Source organism: Apodemus sylvaticus, chromosome 4, assembly GCF_947179515.1.
Source record: "Apodemus sylvaticus chromosome 4, mApoSyl1.1, whole genome shotgun sequence".
Taxonomy (NCBI): domain Eukaryota; kingdom Metazoa; phylum Chordata; class Mammalia; order Rodentia; family Muridae; genus Apodemus; species Apodemus sylvaticus.
The window spans coordinates 86,903,564-86,925,708 of NC_067475.1; the positions used below are offsets into that span (position 1 = coordinate 86,903,564).

At 37.3% G+C, this 22,145-nt stretch overlaps 1 protein-coding gene and 1 long non-coding RNA gene across 8 annotated transcripts in view; one reads left to right on the forward strand and one right to left on the reverse strand.

The window, feature by feature from the left end:
• Glrb (glycine receptor beta) overlaps positions 1-2,707 on the forward strand; it is a 74,298-nt gene extending 71,591 nt beyond the window's left edge. For all 6 annotated transcript variants that reach the window (XM_052180311.1, XM_052180312.1, XM_052180313.1 and 3 more), the window contains one exon: positions 2,371-2,707. In XM_052180311.1, coding sequence (XP_052036271.1) covers positions 2,371-2,664 — 294 coding nt within the window. In that variant the 3' untranslated portion in view covers positions 2,665-2,707. The remainder of the gene's footprint in view (positions 1-2,370) is intronic.
• The window catches only part of LOC127683238 (uncharacterized), a 701,246-nt gene that overhangs the window by 54,763 nt on the left and 624,338 nt on the right, over positions 1-22,145 (reverse strand). The window lies entirely within an intron of this gene.

Here is a 22,145-nt window from a genome sequence, read left to right on the forward strand (position 1 = left end):
GCACCAGGAAAATTATTTTCAAAAAAATTGTACTTCCCTTCCCCAGGGTTTGACCATGGTTTCTGTGCCATCAAAGCCTCAGAAGGTGCTGGCACTGAGCAGACCTGAGAGACTGTAGGGAGTGCTTCTACATGTGGGGATTTGGTTAGAGAGACTAATGCGCTCCTTTGCTCCTGTAGCATGTATTTATTTCTTCCAGAAACGCAAACAGGAGCCTGGTGGAGCGATGTTCCCAAGTGATTTTCTAACCATAGTCCCTGCCATTCTGTTGCCTCTCAGTGTTGAACTCCTGCCATTTTCATCCTCTTTGTCGAGCCTCCTGACACCCCCTTATCATGCCTTTATCAACGACATGAGATGCCGAATAATTTACTATGAATACACCCAATAATTTTACAGTAATCTACAACTTGGTAAATTTACGGAGTTGGTACATGTTAACATGTGAAATAAAATGAAAACAGAGATTAATTCTTTTTAAATCTAACACCATTCTATGACAAAATACATAAATAATTATAGCTTTAGAGGCATAATCCACTTGTTTCCATGTATTTTGCTTTTGAAAACACAACAAATTCCCAATTATTTTCAATAAGTCACTAATTTTAATCTAAATAGCAATAGAGGCATAATAATCTTTGAATTGTCAAAAACCTAAAGGCCAATTTAAAAGATAATAATATGATTGCTAAGGAAACATGTGACTAAAACCACAAAAATATAACCCAGATTTCAGGAGAAGAGTTTATAGAAAATATACTTGTGGTTGTAGTGCAAAATTATGTTTTCATCCATGTACCTGACTATCAGGCTGCTCTCCACAAAGACACAAAGATGGTGATGGCGTAGCCAGCTTTCAGCATTTTGGTAGGTGATGTGTCTTTCTATTATACGTTTCTCTTCTCATTTATAAAAATGCTGCACTTTGTTGTTATCATCAACTTTCTCCTAACACTCCACACTTGTCATACACAATGAGCTCATGAAAAAAACGACAAAACAGTCCCCATGCTCACACTCTTCAGTAATTTAATGAACGAAAGTTGGTTTCTGACCATGGGAGCTCTTTTTTTTTATGGTAAAGGTATGTTTAAAAAGTAGCATTGGTTGAGATTCAGTAAAATCTGTCTAAATTGTTTCCTCTGGACATCTTTTTAACATCTAAAGAAGATACCTTATCTTTAGTTGTAAAAGTTCTATACAAAAATCATTGGCTTTTACATGAACCACATACACAAAATTTTAGAGGTTCAATCAGAAAATATTACAGTTTTATAGGCTTTTTGTTGTTGTTGTTGCTGCTGCTGACAGCTTCGTCTTTATGCTGCCTCATTTCTGTAATCAGCACATGGCAGAGGGGACAGTGTATACTCTAAGAGTAAATGAGATGCATGGAACAATGGGAAACTGATGCATTTAGGATTCGAACAAATTAAGAATGTGCTGAGTAGGACTCCTGTCTTACTTAGGTGGTTCATATGGCTACGTAAGAACTTGTGTAGAGGGCATTCTATTATAAAGTCTTTTCTCCTGCCCTATAGGCATTTGAATTAGTAATGAGTTCAAAATAGCAAAGAAAGTGTGTAAAATCTCCGATGAATGGAACAAAAAGAGATCCACCAACTAGTGAGCAAGTCATGACTTCTTAAAGGAGGTTTGACAGTCCTTTGTAGGCGGGAAACCAATCTTGCTTTCTCTTTGGCGGTGCTGTCATGAATGCCTTACACACACAGGGCACATGTGCACTGTGCCATGTTCTGAATGTGGGAGCCGAGCATAATATCACAGAGAGCTTCCAGTGTGTCAAGTGTGGGACGGTGACAGCTTCTGGGAACTCTTTATTATGTGCTTGTCATGACATTGAAGTCATGCTCTCCTTACTGCTGTAAGTAGCTATTTAAGTAATATGGATTTTTGATGGCTGTGATTCAGAGGCCATCAGTCTCACTGCAGGACAAATGGCTCCATCATTAATTAATCTGCAATTTTATTCAGAAACAAGAAGGCAAAAATGAAAGCACTGAATTTACACTTAAATTAATATTTTCTCTGGACCAAGGACAGATTTGTTTTTCTTAGTGTTTAAACTGAAAAAGCTTTACAACCTAAATAGTAACCTAAATTAATGTTGATTCATGCTTTATTTCTTGGTATAAATTAATAAAAAGTTCATTCAATCCTATGAACCTTGTTATTTGGGCAAAGTATCAGAGCTTTCTTAAATGTTCAATTGTTCTGGTTGGTTGATCAGTTGACTATTATTCCTGCTAATTTACAAACTCAATTTTAAAATGTCTTTTTGGATAGATATAGTACCAATAATGCTATATTAAATTCTGCTACATCATCTTTCATTTCTGTGCTCAGGTTGGTGAGACCAGATGCAAAAAAGTTTGTACTTCCAAGTCTGATCTGAGATCCAATGACTTCAGCATTGTTGGAAGCTTACCAAGAGATTTTGAATTATCCAATTATGACTGCTATGGGAAACCCATTGAAGTCAACAATGGACTTGGGAAACCACAGGCAAAGAACAAGAAGCCTCCACCTGCCAAGCCTGTCATCCCAACAGCAGCCAAGCGCATCGACCTTTATGCAAGAGCATTATTTCCTTTCTGCTTCTTGTTCTTCAATGTTATATATTGGTCTATATATTTATGATAAACCATTTCCATTTGTATGAAATACAACACCATTTCATTGTGACCAATGCAATTCATAATTGCTGATCTGTGAAAACTTTGCATTTTCATAGCAATATATTGCATTTTGGATGCCACTCGATTATAATAAAATACAGCACCTTACTTTGAATGGCAGCATGACCCTGTAACGTCTGTGCTCCAACCATGAGATAGATAGATAGATGTATGTATATTGAGCATAGTGCTTTAGGAATCAATTACAAATATGCATACTACATAACCTACATAATGTGCTCTTCAGCTACTGTAATTCTGTAACTACAAATACTTCCAGTAATCCTGATGGAAACATGATGCACGCTGACCCCTGTCATGTTTGCTGTTCCATGTATGCAGTATCTTACATCCCCTTCCTTATGAGAAAGAAAGCCATCTTATTAAATTATTCTCAATAGTATTATTACAGAGTAAGCAAGATTATATGACATAGTGTTTAAACTTTTTAAGAGAGGTAGATCAGTAATAGTTATGCAGGCTCCTTAAGAAACAAAATCAAAATTATACATTTATAAGGCAAGCTTATTTTTAAGTGTGCTTGTGTTGTCAAAATGCCAGAAAATAGAACAGTAAGCGTTTTTGAAGAAAAGAGAAATCTGGGCTAGTATCAATGCATAGTGAGTTCTGGCTTCTGGCAATAAATAAATAAATAAATAAATGATAGATGTATTAATTAAATATTTTGGATAAAATAAATTCTTTAATCCACCTTATAATCAAAGTCTATTTTCATGCCTTTCATTTGTTGGTATGGAGAACATTAAGCATAAGCCTTAAAAAGAGTTGCACACATTTCAAATCTAAATGGTGTGGTGACATGTGATTCCAGATTACTGTTAGACTCCAGGAATTGTTAGCATGAACTTGAAGTGGAAAAATTATAATCACTGAAGGACTTAGTTTGTTTATTTTATTAAAATGTTTCTATATTTCAAGTAATATTCAAACTGTATTTGGATTTTTTTATTTCTTTGAATGTATTTGAATATGTTACAAAATGATTTAGTTAACAATATTTTTTTTATTTAACCTTTAGACTTCACCTTTTCCTTCTTGCTGAGAGTCTAGATATTGGGGCTGACTGACTTCATCTTGTTTCTACCTGAAAAGACCCCCTAAGCCTCATGTTATAAAGCCCCATTTTCTAACAGTGTCATAGTGTAACTGTTTGTTTCTGTCTTAGCTAAAATTGGAGCTATTAGTAATTAATGTAATGTAAACAGACCATAAAAACCTTTTACATTATTTGGAGCACTTTTGTTCTTCTTGATAGTTTGTACATCCAACACATAATATAATGCATTAAAAGTAATATTTGTGCAATTGCCATATGCTATTTACTGATTTATTGAAGATTTTTAACTCAGGAACATCTCCAGTGATTATGACCTTCTTTAAATGGTATATAGAGGAATCCTCTGTAGTCTTTTAGTACCATCCAGTTATGAAAGCATGACAATCTAAATCATTTTTAAATGCCTCAAATTAAATGGGTAATAGTCTACTCTCCCAAGACCTGCGGAAGTATTAGTTTAATGGGCCAGCGGTGGGGAAAATACCTTGAACATGTATCATTTAAAGAATCTCTTTGTAGTGATATTTTCTTACATTCATTTTTATAACTTGCTTTTATGTTTGGGTCTTTGATCTAGGGTTTTAGGTGTCTTATAATGAAAGCAGGGTCATGATATAGAAATGTTTTGTAAAAACAGTGGGGAAAGATTTTTGTCATGTAGTACAATATAATAGCTTCTTAATATCAGACCATATCCTTGGTCTACAGGTTCTCACCACTACTTATTCTGAGCTAAGCATGTAGATGTTTTATAAACCAGACACCTTGTTTAGGACAGCACGCACATTGCTACCCTTGTCTTTTTTCTCTTTTTGTGCTTCCCAGGGTTCAATGTGCTGAGATCCCAACCCAGACCTCTGTTAAGGATCTCTAACCTCAGTCTGACTTTTGACTATAAAAAGTAATTTAACATAAGCATATAGAATAAATGGCATCTAATCTAATATCATTTAGATTTCCCACATTAGATGTGCTCGGATTCTTTCTAGGTGACAACATACTTATATTCATGTATATGAACTCCACCTCCTCATATCCTTGAGAGAATTTTTTCCCATGTGGAAATGAAGTTGTCCTTTTACAAATATAAAACTGCATTACAATAGTTCTTTGTGTATGGATGTGGCTGTTTATGTGAATGCCCAAGGTAAAGCTGCTGGCCTGAAAAACATTTAAAAATATGCTGTTTTCTCACGTATTTCTGCTAAAAGGTACGAATGCGCGCTTTCACCATAACAGGCTCACTCACCATTCCAGGTCCTACCCAACTTCATGTCGCTGACCTGTTTCTTTTTCATTTCTTTTACTTGGCATCACTTCAGAATGTTCCAACAAACTTGAAAGAGTATAAAGAATTCCTGTGCTAAAGTCCGCAGACACTCTGTTCTCAGATGTGCTTTCCTCCTCTTCCATTACTATGTGTGCACAAGAAGCTTCTCTTCAAGATCATAAATGGCAGACATGATGTCTTTTTACCTATACAACTCCAGCATGCCTTTCCAAATTACAAGGACCTTTCATTTCATGACCACGGTGATAGAATGTATTTAGTAAAGGTTATAGGAAAGAAGGCACACTCTTTGCCATTTTAGGCCTGGTTGCTTAGACCACGATCCTCATCGGGAAGTTAGCAGCAAGAGAACTATGAACTCTTAAAGCTGCCTCTCTATTTTCTCTTTCTCTCCTTCATAGGACAATCCAGGATCATGAGTTTCATTTCATTGCCATGACGTCAACTTCTTTAACCAGACTGGGGTTATGTTAAGTTAGAGATGGTTAGTGGTTAAGAATGCTTGCAGAAGGACCATGACTCAGTTCTTAGCATCCATGGGCAGCAGCTCACAACTGCTTACAACCCCCACTCCTCAGAATCTGGCCCCTTTCTGGCCTCTGCAGACCAGCCACATGTGGAACTCAGGTGCACCTATCCATATATAAAGTGTTTTAAAAGTCTGATTATGCCACTATCCATAAAGATACACTTAATGTCTCGTGTTGGACCTCAGCGAACTAAACAAAACGCTCCCTTATAAAATTATCATAAAGCTATCTATGCCCTAATATCCCACTAAATTAATTTCAGTCATTTTCTCTCATGTTTAAACTTAAGTGAAGTGATAAATTTAGGCATCCCTTTTTTATGGAAATGGTTAGTGTGATGTTTTGTTTCCTCTAAGAACATTAGGCTTGGACATCATGTCTGCAAACACTGCTTTCAACTCACATGTGTTTCATTCAGAAGTAAGTGTGTTTCAGTCAATCTGGTTTTCTCTCTGGTGAATAATGAAGTTAAAATATTTTCCTCCAGAGGTGCAGTGCTCAAATTAAACTGCTTTTAAAACCACTCAATTTATCATTATTTATAATACTGAAGATTTCCACTTATGTGCATAGTGAACATGAGATTTAAGCAACCAGGCCTAAAATGGCAAAGAGTGTGCCTTCTTTCCTATAACCTTTACTAAATACATTCATGGTGACTGTTACTATAGTAAATAAGTGTTATTCAAATTATATTATCAAACTGATTGTATAATTATGCAGTATAACAATGGTTCAGCACCCACTAGCTTGGTTTGTTTTTATAATAAAGCTAATCTTAACCTACTAAGGGGTAAAATCAAGCTCTTGGAAAATGTCAGCCACATCACCAAAGGAACAGGAACCTTTAAAAAACATTTGTGTGATTAACATTAGCGAGAACTCTATGCAAGCCACATTTAAGGTTACTTTTATTACTAGTGTTTGTGCATCCATAAGCTAGATCCTTATATTTTCATACATTTAAATATCTGTAGATATTTCTGTGTCTTTCACCACCAAGAATCCTGAAGTTCATGAATTCTGACATTCATTCTCTATTACACTCTTAGTTTTAAGTGTTCCACATCTTGCACGCTACACCTCAAATAATTTTTAAGTCAACAAATGTGTAGATGCTTTATTTTGCCAAAGGTTTATGTGAGTCCAAAACTGTTGAGCTGAATGAAGCAGAGCTCCCTCTGATAACTGCATGCCATACAGCAATCATCCGTGCGAATTGCATATGCCAAATATCTAAATTACTATAATACAGATAACAATATAAAGCATATTAGCCAAAGAACATGAAAAATATCCATGACATTCATCTGAGGGAAAAGGAGCTCTTAGGTATACAGCAGATAGTGAGACGAGTGACTGGTTCAGCTGCTCAAGTATTTGCAGCCAAGCCAGGAGCTCTGAGTTGGCTTCCTGACACCTACACAGTGGAAGGAGAGAACAGACTTTTGCAGGTTGTCCTGAATCTCTGCATCGGTATCATAGCACACACCTCTCCAATGACTATAATTAGAAAAAGAGAAAATGAATGTGGCTAATTAAAGATAGTTTAATAATGTATTCTAGAATTTTGAAGGTAGAAGTTAACCCAAAGAAGAATTACAAATTGCAATATGCAGGAACAGTTTAATCAAAAAAAAAAAAAAAAGAAAGAAAGAAAGAAAGAAATTTCATTAAGAGGTGTTGGATAAGCAGCAGGCAAATTTTCTTAGCTCATGGTGTATGCCTGTCTGCCTAATGTGTATTTCTTAATCAAACCCTCAACCACTCTTAATCCTGTAACTTTAATCAATTTTCAGCAAGTCTTACTTTTCAGAGGGAGGCAGTTCAAGTCAGGCAGTCGCCATGGTGAGGGAAGAATAGCAGAGCAGGGCATCCTCAGCCCCAATGGCTTACCAAGACTCTAGGCGCATGTACAGCTCCTCTACAAATTACCTCTGAATGGATATTTTATTGAGTCAATTACTATTGCCTCATCCTAGGCCACCAAGGATAGAAACAGAAACACCTTGTGTGAAATGATTGGCAAGAGGAACAGGCCCGACGCCCCAGCTCTGAAAATCTCCACTCAGGTTACCCTGTGTTAGAGCTGTAAATGTTGCCTTGCCAGAGAAAACTGGCATCCTGTGAGAACACACACGGTTGCTCTTTGAAGACTACAACCATGTGTCATACAATTTATGGAAACTTCCTCCTAAAATGTGGGTCAGATCTGCCTGCTAGCCTCAGACACCCCAGTGTTTAGCATCATTCTCAGTCAGCATCAGTCGGCTTGACAGCTGTGAAGATATCTTTAGTTTATTAACTGAGAGCATATTATATAGGACTCATTAAGAGGGAATAACCTAATAAATTCTGCTTTGGACTATTATAAAGACTCTTTCTAAACACAACTGCGCTTTTCCTGTTCATTCATTCCTAAGCTCAAAAGCTCTTTCATTCGAAAATCACGAGTTTCCAGTCAGTGTGTTGGCATTTTGGAAGTTTTGAAATTTTTTAGGTGAATTAATTTCAATGTCCAGTATCATACACTGGAGTAGAGGAGAAAGTGTTGGACTAGAGCTTGGGAGGGCAGTTGGGTATGCTGCCAACTTGTTAAAGAACCTTTCCTTCAGTTCTATTTTTAAAGGAAGATTCAACTATGGTTGAATCTATAATAATACATATATCTGTATTTATGGTTGAAAGCAAATATTTGGAAATAGTTAAGGCTACTACTTACCTTGTAAAAAATCCTTATAAAATTGGGTGTCTGGCTAAATAAAAACCTTTATGGTCACTTAGATAAAAGCTTCAGGTTTTTTCTGCTTCCAAGATAGGTTAGTAGTCACAATTACCCCAATTAGAGTGTGGTAGAAGGAGCTATAATTACACAATTACATGTTCTTGGATGTTGAGATTTTAATCTGGAGACCACAATCATGAGTCAGGCTGTGTGTACGACAAAACAATATCGTAACCCAAGAACTTCAGAGTGTTCCCACTTTCCACCCCATTAAATGGAAGGCATGAGGAAATGAGCAGCCTTCTGAACATTTCAAAGAATGAGGACACTTTTCCTGTATCCGTTAAACAAGCTGTACAAATTGAGCTCAATTTCTTGTATCTATAGATACACACATATATTTGATGTATTAGATTGTATATATGATAATTATTTCTCATAATTATTATCCTGAAAAACTATGATTCTGAAATATAAAATGAATTTTAAGTTATGTTCAATAGAATGGCAATGTTAAATATTTTATTATATTCCAGTGCTTTGAAATTAGATAATCCCATCACTAAATAGAATTGCAATTCTCAATCAATATATTAAATTAACACCATTCTGAGAAAATGATAATGTTTTATGTTCTGAAGTCACCTTTAAGTGTATGAGGCAAACTTCCAACTTATAAAGTCACATTGAATTCCCCTTAACACAATATGCTCATTATAACTACTGTTCCTGTCGTCCTGTCATTCACTAAGGAAATACTGTTCTAATGCAATTCTAGCTTTGGAGACATTTTGAAGGAGTTTGAGAAGGGGGTTGAGGAAAACTCATCTGAATAATCACTCTGAGGAAAGCATCTGAATAGTTTAATAATCCAATCACATATTATATACAAATCCTTAACATCAAACAAACCAGCAAGCAAAACCCAAAGCCTTCATTATTTAGCAAAGGAAAAACAAGAAAAGCAAGAGGAAACTCTGATTATGGAATAATTAAGAATGAGGGACAGTATTACGTATATACTTGCTAGCTGGAAGCTAAGCACTTCAGATAGGGATTTTAAAATACAGCAAAGATAGATAGTTTTTTCTTCACCACAGAAAATACCCTTGAAATTTGACCTATTATATTTTAAAATCTTAAGAGCATTTATGTATAAACTCTAGTGTGTGCCTTTAAGAGATAGCCTACTGTCTTCTCCTGACTCTTCCATGACACCATTTAGAATGTTGTTAGTCAACACCGAGATACATAAATATTTTAAATAATATTATTTGTCTATAATACATTCCAGATGTTGCATATCTCTATACAGGTATATATACATACACATGCACACACACACGTGCGCACAGCCATACATGCACACACAACTGACTGCATTAATTAATGTTCTATTCACAAGCACATGCTATAATTTTTCTTTTTTAAGTTCTGCAGGGTAAGCATTTTATGTATGTTCCTTAACAGTTTCACATTATAGTTGCATTAGGAGCCTTTTGCCAGCTTGCCTATTAAAAGATCAAATAAAATAAGTGTGCGCTAATTGATATGAACCAGATGGCCCACAAAGAAAGACTTAGTCTCAACAGATTGTTCCATTTACTTATTTGTATGTTTATTCATTTAAAAAAGCTGCCATTCTTGAATGTACCCCAGGCTCATTCTTCTGCACCTCATAAAATGAAGTGTACCCCCGCCTCCTTCTAGACACCAAAAGAACTCCCATTCTCTATAGGCCATACAGTCCTTGGAGGATTCTAAGTCATTTTTTCCTCCAGTCTCATACTCTAATTTTCTTAAACATGAAAAAGATTACAGTATATTTAACTCCTTCCGGATAGGCCATGTCCTCCTGGGGACCTAGTGAGGCTTCCTAATTGCCTTATGATATTTTAAGGCAAATGTATTCCCAATTCTTTCACCACTTCTGCATGAAATATTTTGGTTTCCCCTTCCTACTTGTATTCCTTGGTTACCCTTTTAAATACTGTGTCTGTGCAATGGTCCACATGTACAGTTTGGATGTGCTCCACTGCTATGTCTGTCTCATTTGTGCATGGTCATAGCTTTCTATAAGCTGTTCAAGTTAGATTCTAAACTCTATGATACACTTCTAAATCTTTCAAATTCAAACAGACCCTGCCCTTTCTTTTTTTCTTCATGTGACTCATCTGTGGGACTTGGAGCCTTCACTGTGCTTCCTAATAATGTCCCTGAATTCCTTCTCTACCTATGCAAAGTCCCTTTCTTAGGAAGATGGTGCCAAACTATGCCTTCGTGAGTCCATGAAAGAAAAATGGATGAAAGGGAAGAGTAGGGAAGGGTGCTAATGGAGAGAGCTTTGCTTCAAAGTTTTACTTTGGCAAAATTCATTTTATATGTAGTATAGCCACCGAAGAGCCAAAATGATTGTGTTTCTTAGAAGCGGGACTAGCCGGCCATGTATGTGTCACCCAAGTGCTGAATCTACATTGGGGTTCCAGAAGACTTGTTACTTGTGCAACTTCCTGTGTCTGAGGAATTGGTGGAAGAAATTAAATAAGCCTGGAGAATGTATTGGTCCTTGAGTATTCTAGATTTTTTATGAAATGAAATGAAATTGGCTTTGTGACATTAAAGATAGAAAGAAGGGATGTATGAGTCTGAGTTCTTTCTGAAATTGTTGACTTCAGTGGCTGTTTGCCTTATGGCTGAAGATGTTCTGTAACCTTTTCATAGTCCTGTCAGTCATTTACGTATCTTCTTTTGAGAAATGTCTAATTGGGTGCTTTGTAAGTTTTAAAACTTGGCTATTTGTTTTGTTTCTATGGATTTCTTATGTGTTTTGAATGGTAAGCGTTTACATGTATTGGTTGCAATAGGCTTTCTCTTTTCCTGTGTGGTTGTTTTCCTTGCTTTCTAGTGACTTTGGTTTGACTTAATTCCCTCTTTCTAATTTCATTTCCTGTACTTTGAGAATCATATCCAAAAGCACACTGCACTGAAAATAGCAGAAAGCCTCTTTTTTTGTTTGCTTCCAGAAGTTCAATAGCTCCCATTCTTATTTTAAAATGTGAATCTATTTGGAGTTTATTTTTATATATACTATAAAATAAAGAAAATAAAAATCTAATTTCATTCTTTTCTTTTTTTCATTTTTTCTTTTTTCTTTTTTCTTTTTTTCTTTTTCTTTTTTCTTTTCTTTTCTTTCTTTCTGTTTTTCTTTTTTTCTTTTTCTTTTTTCTTTTTTCTTTTCTTTTCTTTCTTTCTTTTTTTTTTTTTTTTGAGACAGGGTTTCTCTGTGTAGCCCTGGCTGTCCTGGAACTCACTCTGTAGACCAGGTTGGCCTCAAACTCAGAGATCTGCTGGCCTCTGCCTCCCAAGTGCTGGGATTAAAGGCATTTGCCAACACTGCCCAGCCTAATTTCATTCTTATAAATGCACATATTCCATTTTCACAAAACTGTCTATTGAAGAGATTACTCTTGTATTTCTTCTTCCTCTTCTTCCTCCTCTTCCTCTTCTTCTCATTCTTCTTCATTTCCTATTGGTACAACTGCCAGAAGCCAATAGACAATAGATCAAAGGAGTGAGTTTTAGGCTCGCCCTTCTGCTCCAGTAGCCTACATGTCTGTGTTCATTTCAATAGATGCTGTTTTGATTATTTCATCTTTCGATAGTGTTTTGAAAACAAAGAAGAGTGACTCCTGTAGTCTTTTTCTTACTTGTAAGGTTACATTTGCTAATCAGAAATTTTTGTGGCTGGCCTAAAATTTTTTCATAAAAGTATCACTAGTGCTGTGATAGGAATGACATCGATTTCTCCAAATAAGGTAATATGAATATTTAATAAGATACATTCTTTGAATTCATGCACATATAATACAGTTTTATTATTTGTGTGTCTCCTTTAATTTGTTATCAATGCTTTATAGCTTTTAGTGTACAGGTCTTTCATTTGCTTTCTTTTATTACCTAAGATTTTAATAAACTAATTTGTTGCTTAATTTTTAAAGATTTATTTTATTTTTAATTGTGTGTGTGTGAGCATGTACATGTGTGTGCACCTGTTTTTGTGTGGTTATGCTTACTGAAGTGCACGTGCCTGTGGAAACAGATGAGAATGTCAGATCTCTCAGAGCTTGAGATACAGACTCTTATGAACTAACCAATGTGGGTGCTGAGAACCAAACTCTAATCCTTTACAGAGCAGCAGATGGTCTTAATTGCTGAGCCACATTTCAACCTGCATAAAGTTTTGATATTTTTGAAATAGGCATGTAGTTTGGATATTAGAGGGAAAGGATTAGGAAGAAATACAGGGAGGTATAACTAAAATAAAAAATACATCAATAATGTCCTGTAGAAAGTTACTACTATAGAAGCCTCACAAAAATGTACACATTCACACAGTGCATATATATGACTATATATAGACACAATAAGGTAATATATAAAAATCTCAGTGCCAAGAATGATCTACCTCCTTCAGAGTTGTTGGACAATGAATTTCCATTAATCCTCCAGATGTGACAGGCTTGTGACCTTGGTTATTCTCCAGAACGTAATAGTAAAATACTATTGAAGAAACCACATATTTGAGTCATAGAACACAGGGAAATCAAGTTGGATTCCTGGAAGTCTCATTGCTAATGGCTGGCTTTCAGAGTGCTGGAAATATTTTACTTGCTACAGGAAGAGATAAAGAAATCATCAGTCTTAACTAGAGGTATACATTAAGAGCTACTGGTCTGTCAAGACATGCCTACAGGTGCACTCATGACACAAACAGAATGGGAACAAGCAACCACTTTCTGACTGGATTTGAAACTTGTATTTTGCAGTATTATTGGTGTCACGAACCTATAACTAGACAAGTCATAGGATCTTCGGGAAAACCTACTCTTTTTTCCCCTTAAATGTGCATAATATAAAACCAAAATTGTTTTGCTTTTTGTTTAAAAGAAAACAATCGTTATGCTCATAGAGTGATCATCTTTTAACCTTAATCAAAGACACTTCTTTCTGCACTAGGGGGACTGACAGAGACCAACAACTGGCAAAGGTGTAGAGAAAGAGAAATTGCACAGTACTCAGACCTAAATGGGACATTTCTAGAATTACACATCCCTTAGAATTCAGAAATCATAGCAAAAGAGGGGGTTAAACAATCATAAGACCAAAAGGTGGGGGTGAGTACAAGAAAACAGCTTTTTATGGATACAACAAGCAGTTGAAATTATGAATGCCTAGCAGTTGTGACAGCTGGCACAAGACCAGTATAGGCTCAACCCAGACAAAAATCCCAGCATGGACAGGGGAGGTAGGTACCTACCTTTATCTAAGGAAGCATTGACCACTGTTAGCTGCTGGGAAAGGAAGCATCCTTCTTCAGGTTGTGGTTCCCAGTAGTTACTTCAATCAATCAATCAATCACACCCTTTTAAAAGGCCACATCCAAGAATATATGGGCAGTAAAACTGTACTTCCTGAGTTTATTTTATTTATTTAGGTTATTTTTGGCACTGACTTTTCTTTTTTTATTATTTTCATTTTTATATTAATTGTTTTTTAATTAGATATATTCTTTATTTACATTTCAAATGATTTACCTTTTCTGGTTCCCACCTCCCCAAAAGCCCCATAAGCCCTCTTCCCTCCCCCTGTTCTCCAATCAACTCCCTCCCGCTTAAGGACACAACATTGGGTGAAAAGAAAAAGGGAAGGATCTGGGAGGACTTAGGGGAGAGCAGTTGTGATGGTTGGTATATGCTTTGCCCAGGGAATGGCACTATTAGGAAGTGTGGCTTGTTGAAGTAGGTGTGTCTCTGTGGGTATGGGCTTTAAAACCCTTGCCCTAGTTGCCTGAGAGTCAGTATTTTCCTAGACTCCTCCTGATAAAGAAGTAGAACTGCCTTATCTGGCATCAATGGGAAGGAAGGCCCTTGGTCCTATGGAGGCTTGATGCCCTAGTGGAGGGGGATGGTAAGGCAGTGAGGTGGGAGTGAGTGGGTGGGTCAGGGAGCACCCTCATAGAGGCAGGGATATGAGGAATTGGATAGGGAGTTTGCAGAGGGCAAACTATGAAGAGAAACAACATTTGAAATGTAAATAACCAATAAAAAAATAGTAGAACTCTAAGTTCCTGCACCATACCTGCCTGGACACTGCTGTGCTCCCACCTTAATAATAATGAATTGAACCTCTGAATCTGTAAGCCAACCCCAGTTAAATGTTGTTCTTATACGAGCTGCCTTGGTCATGGCATCTGTCACAGCAGTAAAACCTTAAGACAGCAGTGAATGTCATAAACAAACAAACAAACAAGCCCTTTAAATCATCACATGACCACTAAAAAGAGAAAAATGGTATCTATGTTGAGTAAGATTATTTATAGGTATTTCATGGTTAACAGAAACATTTAGATTTTTTTATTGATTATTTTTTACCCAGAAATTTTATTAGTTATTTGTTTTATATTCTACCCATCTTTTGGGAGAATCTTTTGAAGTTTTATTTTCTATGTATTAGAACAAGTCATTTTCAAACAGGGGAAATTTAACTTCTTTCAAATTTTGATTTCTTCCTCCCTTCTCTTGCCTAATAGTCGTGGCTTAGAAGATTTTTTTTTTTTTAGTTCGACCTACCTTGTGCTTTCCAAAGAGGTACTGTGTTTTGTGCTGCAGTGTCTCTGGTAACTTGTCAGATGTCATAATTCTCATTTTTCTAGGCCAATTGCTTTGTCTCACAATAAAATGTTATTTTTCTTCAACATTTTCAACTCTGTCTAGATACATTGTAATTCACTTAGTCATTTCTAACAGCTACTGGATTTTCAAAGCTGTCTTTATGTCAATAACATACTGTTTTTATCATAAGGGCTCTGTGATAACTCGATTGCAGGGATGGCAATACCTTCAGCAGCTCTTTTACTATGCAGGAGTGTCTTAGTTCCGCTGGATTCTTGCGTTCCCATATGAAAACTCATGATTGTTTTTTTCTATTTCTGTAAAAAAAAAAATGGTGCTGGAATTGCACTGGATGTGTAGATTGCTTTTCCATAAGCATGGGGATGCTTTCATCTTCTGGTGTCTTCTTCCGTCTCTTTCTTCAATGCCTTAAAGTTTTTATTATACGACCCTTTCAACTTGTTTGGCAAGAGTTATTCCAAGATATTTCATTATTCTTTTTGATCTATTGTGAAAGGTACTGTGTTTTTCTGATTTATTTCTCAGTATGTTTGACATTTGTATATATATACATATAAAAGAGGCTTTTGGACTGGAGAGATGCCACAACTGACTGCTATTCCAGAGGTACTGAGTTCAATTTCCAGCAACTACCTGGAATAGGATGCAATGCCCTCTTCTGGTGTATTTGAAGACAGCTACAGTTTCCTTGTATGAATAAATCTTTTTTTTTTTAAAGCTATCAATTTTTGTGTGTTATTATTACATCCTGATCCTTTGTGGAAAGCATTTTTCAGAGGTAGGAGTTTTCTGCTAAATATTTTGAGGCCTTTCATTTGTAAAGTCATATTACCAGCATACAAAAATACTTTCTTCTTCCTTTCTTATGATCTCTCATTGCTCTAAGATCTCAAGTAATATATCAAATAAATATGGAGAGAATAGATAACCTTGTCTTGTTCTTGATCAGTATTTATATTAGTTATTTTTCCGCATTGCTATGGCAAAATATCATAGAAAAGCAACATCAGGAAGTGCTTATTTTAATTCATACTGAGTGAAAAAAAAGAAATAAAAGGAAAGGGAAGAAAATATGACTGCTCCTGAGTATGGTGGAAGAGGAAGTTTATTATAGCCATAGCCAGAGGCAGACAAGTCTGGAAGAGTCCAGACTCTGAACTATGTGGGGAGAGTGGGGAGGAGAAGGGAGAGAGAATACACCATGGAATGCAGCAGCCAGGAAGTCAAAGGTACAAAAGAAGCAAAAGAGACAGAGAGGGGCAGAGAGAACTGGTAACAAAAATGTCTGCTTTATATAGGGAAGAGCTGAAAGGCAGTCCTGTACCTGCGCTGGACGTTTTCCAGGTAGGGCGACTGTAGAACAATCACCTCTCTGCACTCTGCATTTGAAGGCATGCACCCTCAAAGCAAGCATGAAGCTTCTTGGCATATTTTATTTGCAGAACATGCCTGTAAAACCTACCTCATTGTCTATTGCACTGCATTAAGGAAAAGTTACTAGCATGCAGGCTTGCTTCTCTGTGATTTCTAATTAATTGCAAAAGACAATTAAATTAAAGTCCAGTATTCCTCATGAATATAAATGCAAAAATCCTTGAGGAAATATTTGCAAACTGAATCCAAGAACACATCAAAAATTATCCCACATAATCAATTAGGCTTCATCACAGAAATGCAGTAATGATTAAATATACACAAATCAATAAGTATAATAATCCCACACATTATCAGACAGAAAGACAAAAACCACATGATCATCTCAATTTATGGAGAAAAAGGCTTTGAAAAATCCAACATCCTTTCATGATAAAAGTCCTGATAGATTAAGGATACGAGGAACTTACCTCAACATGATAGAGGAGACTTACAGCAAGCTCACAGCTAATATCAACATAAATGGAGAGAAATTGACTGCATTTCCACTAAAACCAAGAACAATATGCCATCTCATCCTGTAATGAGGAGAGATGGAGGGAGGCTGGGAGAGCCTGAGGCCAGCACCTCAGCTCCTTTTCTGGGCCTGAAGCTTCACACTTACTTTGAGGGTTCATGCCTTCATGATAGTTTACACCAGCACGCAGACTGCAGAGAGGCAACTGACTGATCTACACTCACTTTCTGCTTTGTATTAGTCTGGGACTCCATCCTGGGCAATGATGGTGCCTCAGTTGAGGGTGAATCTTCCAACATCAGTTGAGCCTCTCTGTAAACACAGTCTCAGACACAACCAGAAGTGTGTCTCCTGTGTGATTCTAAATCCCATAGAGTTGGCAGTTTGTATTGACTATCACTACCATGATATAGTTCCATTTCAGACTCCAAACCTTCAAACTTTCCTAGGTAGACTGTTGTACCCTCTGCAGGACACTGCAGAACTAAAAACACTGGCTAGCAAGGTGTTTTCCAGATAGCTTGTTAATGGGCATATTTACAAATATATCTCATTTCCAGGCTTTTCTGCACACGCCCCACAAAGGGGGGCAACCCTTCCTGTACCTTTGCTGATCTTCAGTTTCACACGCCACCCTTCCCTTCACCCAAGGCCACCTTCATGCATATTTCAAAACTATTAATAAATTTTTGCATTTCATTTTCTAGACTATTTTAGAGTGTAAAATATAGTTCCCAAGGCCTTTGACTTCAAGGATGTGAGCTCTATCATGAAAAGAAAGGATTCTTTCTAGAGAGTGTGCTAACCGTTTCCATACACTGTTTCTTTTCTTTGATACTTTCTTTTACTAGCTCTATTAACTCTACATCTGTTTTTATTTGAATTTCTTAAAAACAGTATGTGTTAGTTCCAGGGGAAATATTTTTGTTTGTTTATTTGTTTTAAACTGCTAAATTCTTGATGGAAGTGGTATGAAATAATTCCTGTTTTTTTGTTTTGTTTTGTTTTTTGGATTTGGTTTTTTTAGACACAGGGTTTCTCTGTATAGCCCTGGCTGTCCTAGAACTCACTCTGTAGACAAGGCTGGCCTTGAACTCAGAAATCCACCTACCTCTGCCTCCCAGAGTGCTGGGATTACAGGCGTGTGCCACCACCACCCGGCTATAATTCCTGTTTTTAAATTTACCTCTTAAAATATTTTTCTCAAATGATGACCATTATTTATACAAAGTGTGATTTTTTTTAGTTTATTCTACTTATTGGCCTGTGAGTCTTTTGTTCCCTGTAAACTTATAACAGATTAAAGGGTTCTCAGAATATCACACTTACCTTCTCCAGAAAATATTGGTACCATTTCTCATTGTTTCTTAGCAGAAACCACGTTCTATAATATACATAGTGTCATAACAATTAGAGACTCAATGTTATTGTGCAGTAAGTTATTGGTTATATCTGCCCTGTGACTTAACTGTGTCCTTCTAATTATAATTGACTTTTCTACAAATACTCCTATTAAGACAACAAACTGCAAATTTACTGACCTGTCCCTGCTGTGAGAATATTCTTTATAACTCATACTATTAGAAACACAAAAATGATAATATCTTTTAAAATTCAGGGTATAGGCCATACAGAACAATACAGAGTTAACAGAGGTTTAACATCTCATTACATTTGTTTTACGTTTACCAACATGCTTCCATAAATATCCCACTTACCTTTGCTATCTAGATGTTTTACGTTTACCAACATGTTTCCATAAATATCCCACTTACCTTTGCTATCTAGATGTTTGGTTTTGGAGCTGGACAAGGGAGTGGGGTACATGTTTTACATATCAAATCAGACTGGCTTCCAGGTTCTCCCAGAATCCCTCATTCCCTACCTGGCAACCCTGTCCTCAAGCCTGAACTTTCCAGCCCAGGGATGGGGCTGCAATTCCCCCAGCTCTCTTCCCTATGTAATCCTATGTGAGAGAGCATTTTGGGCATTCTCTCCCTCCTCCTCTCTCTTTCTCCCTCTCTCCCTCTTTCTTTTCCTTTCTTTCTCTTCTCTTCCTTTTCCTCCTCCACCCTCGTTCTTCTTTTCTCTTTCTGTGCCCTTTCTCTCTTTCTCTTCTCCCTTCCTAGCCCTTCTCTCCTTGGAGATATCTCCAGTCTCCTTCCTTGAGGTCAGTGAACGTCCACCCCAGAGCAGCTTCCCAGTAAACCTGCCTTTAATATATTCTAATCTGGCTTAAATTGCCTCATTCCACCTGCAAAGAAATAACCTATCACTGGCATTCCTGAAGCTATCCCTTAAGTATATCATCTTATACAAATATTACAAATCCAAAACTCTATCTCTGAGAACGTTGTCTCCTGTTATTGTTGATGGGCATGGGGTTCCATCAGGGTAATTGTGTTTTAAGCTGAAGACTATCTGGACTTGACTACAAATATTGTAAATTGCCAAGGCACTCCACAGTATCTCCATCCCACTTTTTGTCAGCATTCTGCTGGCACCAAGGAGGTCATCTACATCTACAGAAATCCAAACCCAGGCTTCCAAAGAGAGAATATTCAGTGTTTCTCTTCCACCAGAAGACACTCTAGATGTATAAGGATATAGGAGGAATGGTCTCCCCTTCCTAAGCATTGTTAGGGAAATAGTTCATGGAGGGAGAGTGCATAATTGCATTCCTTCCTCATTCCATCAGAAGAACATGTCTAGCTTAACTTTCCTATCTAGCCAAGGAGCTATCAAAAACAGTAAATCAGTTAATCTCCTCTTCATATTCCTCTTAAGGAGATGCAGTAGGATATGACAGATAAAGAATCCAATTGTCCACACCATTTGGTAATTTGGTCATTTGTGACACATTTCTACTGATTCTTAGGTTTCCTGAATAAGTTAAAATTGTGAGTCATATGAGTGAGCCTTAACACACTATCAAGTTCAATAATATTGATATCATCTATTTTCTATAATAGTCACATTCTTTGATAAAGTTAGTTTTGATTTGAAAGAAAATGGCCTCCAAAGGATAATACATTTGAATGTTTGCTCCCAGTTGGTGGACTATTTTAGGAAACATAGCCTTTTTGGAGGGAGTGTATCACCAGGGGTAGAATTGGAGGTTTCAAGATCCCATGTCAGGCCCAATCTACTCTCCATCAGGCAGATAAAATGTAATCTCTCAGCTCCCTGCTCCCTGCCTCCCTGCTGCCATATTCCCAACCATGATGATCATGGACCATCCCTCTGAAACTGTAAGCCGTGATTAAATGCTTTCTATATAAGTTGCTGTATTTTTCAGGGTTGTCTAGAGTCACAGAACTTATGGAATGCCTCTCTATACTGAGGGAATTTATTGTGATGATGTACAGTCTGTAGTCTAGTTAATGCAACAATGGGAAGTCCAAGAGTCTAAAAGTTTCTCAGTCCCATGAGGCTATTAGTAGGTTCCAACACATGTGCTGGCAAATAAATTCAAGCAGGCAAAGAAAACTGATTTTTCCTTCTTCCAATGTAGTTATGTGGGCTTCCAGCAGAAGATGTGGCTCAGATTAAAGGAGGGTACCACCACACCTAGATCTGGAACTTGCTTTGTCCCAAGCTAACCTTGAACTCAAATCTCCAAGCCTCACCTTTCCTGGGCTTACGCTTTTCAAGGCCACTGTTCCTCAAGATCTCCATGCCAAGAAGCAGGTCAGAAACTTGTGTCTTCCATCCTTGCAATCTGGATCACAGGTGAGCTCTCTCCAATTCTGGATTGTAGTTCATTTAGGATATAGTGAAGTTGACAATCAGGAATACCCATTACAGTTGCCTTGGTCACTGAAGAGCCCAGGGTAATTGCAGGCATTGGTTGCCATCCCATCTAACTGCATGTGTTAAAATCCTAAGTTCTCTTCAGTTGAAGTAAAACCACCTGGCCAGTGTGTGCCCCACAAAGGTTGATACTGTAAGGTCCGTGACTCACCAAAGAATGATACCCTGGACTCAAATAGTATGTAACTTCAAGGAGTGCTTAATTGTGCAGAAGTCAAGCATGCTTAGGTCTCCCATTACCGATAGACAACCAAGTAAGACTGCAGGCCAGATTGAAAGCACATTATGGGAATTGCAGGGTAGGTACCCTTTATTTTGCTCCATCTCTAGAGACATTCCAGAATCATTACCGGGGCCTGGGGGCTAGAAACTGTTGGTAGGGAGGTCTGGAGACTGTTGTGTTGCTGGGAGATCTGGGAGATCTGGAAATTGTTGCTGAGGAAGCAGCTGAGGAAGTCTGGAAACTGCTGATGACCCATTGTCCTTGTATCAGGCCAGGTGGCATAGGAGCTTTTGAGGTCTGAACTTGCTTGAACTTGCCCAGTTCTTGTAAACAGAGATTTATGCTGCATCACTTGAACTTCCAATCTGAAGCATGGCATCAGCCAAGCCTTCTCAGAATAAGTGTGGCTGCCTTGGAATAGCCTTGCCTGTACCCTGGGCTCAAGGACTAAACGCCCATTTATGATTTCCTTCTTTATTTCCCCCGGATCATCTGCCCTTGGGTTTATACTCCCTTGAAAGGGAGACTGCTCATGCCCTTTCAAGGTTGTTGTGTCAGCCCCAGAGACTGACCACTACCCTAACCTTTAGAAGCATCCCCTGCCCCTAGGTGAATAAAGTTGCTTTTGGTTTATTTCTGATTTCAGTGGTCCTTTCATCATTATTTGCCCATCAAGCCCAACAGCCATGATGTCTCTTCACAGCAGCGAAGACACTTTTAAGTCTGGATATGAGAGTATGTCAAACAGCGAGCATTTAAATAATAGTTGTAAAAGATACTGTGCTTCTCTGTTCATGCTAAGTCTATCCAGTTGAGCCCCTGCAATTAACCCTCTCTGAGTTGATGTAAGTTCCATATCAATTTAAAATGAAAGGCAGTCATTTCTATGGCCCAATTACTTATTTGAATAGTCTATTTCAATAGCCACTAAAATTAAAATTTTTAGACTTGATGGGCCCAAATTTTTTATCTTCTTCTTCAAATCTTAGTTAATATTAACAAAGTACACTGATCTGTTATTTCTCCACTGGTGAGATGAACTAGTTCAAGCCAGATTAAAATATATATATAAACACTGGTATATTGGGAAACTTCTCTGGCATGGGCAGGTTTACTGACTCCAAGGAAGAAGGACAGGTAAGTTGTCATGGGAAGGGAGACAGAGGCAAGGTGAACAAGAAAGAGAGAAAGTATGCCTGA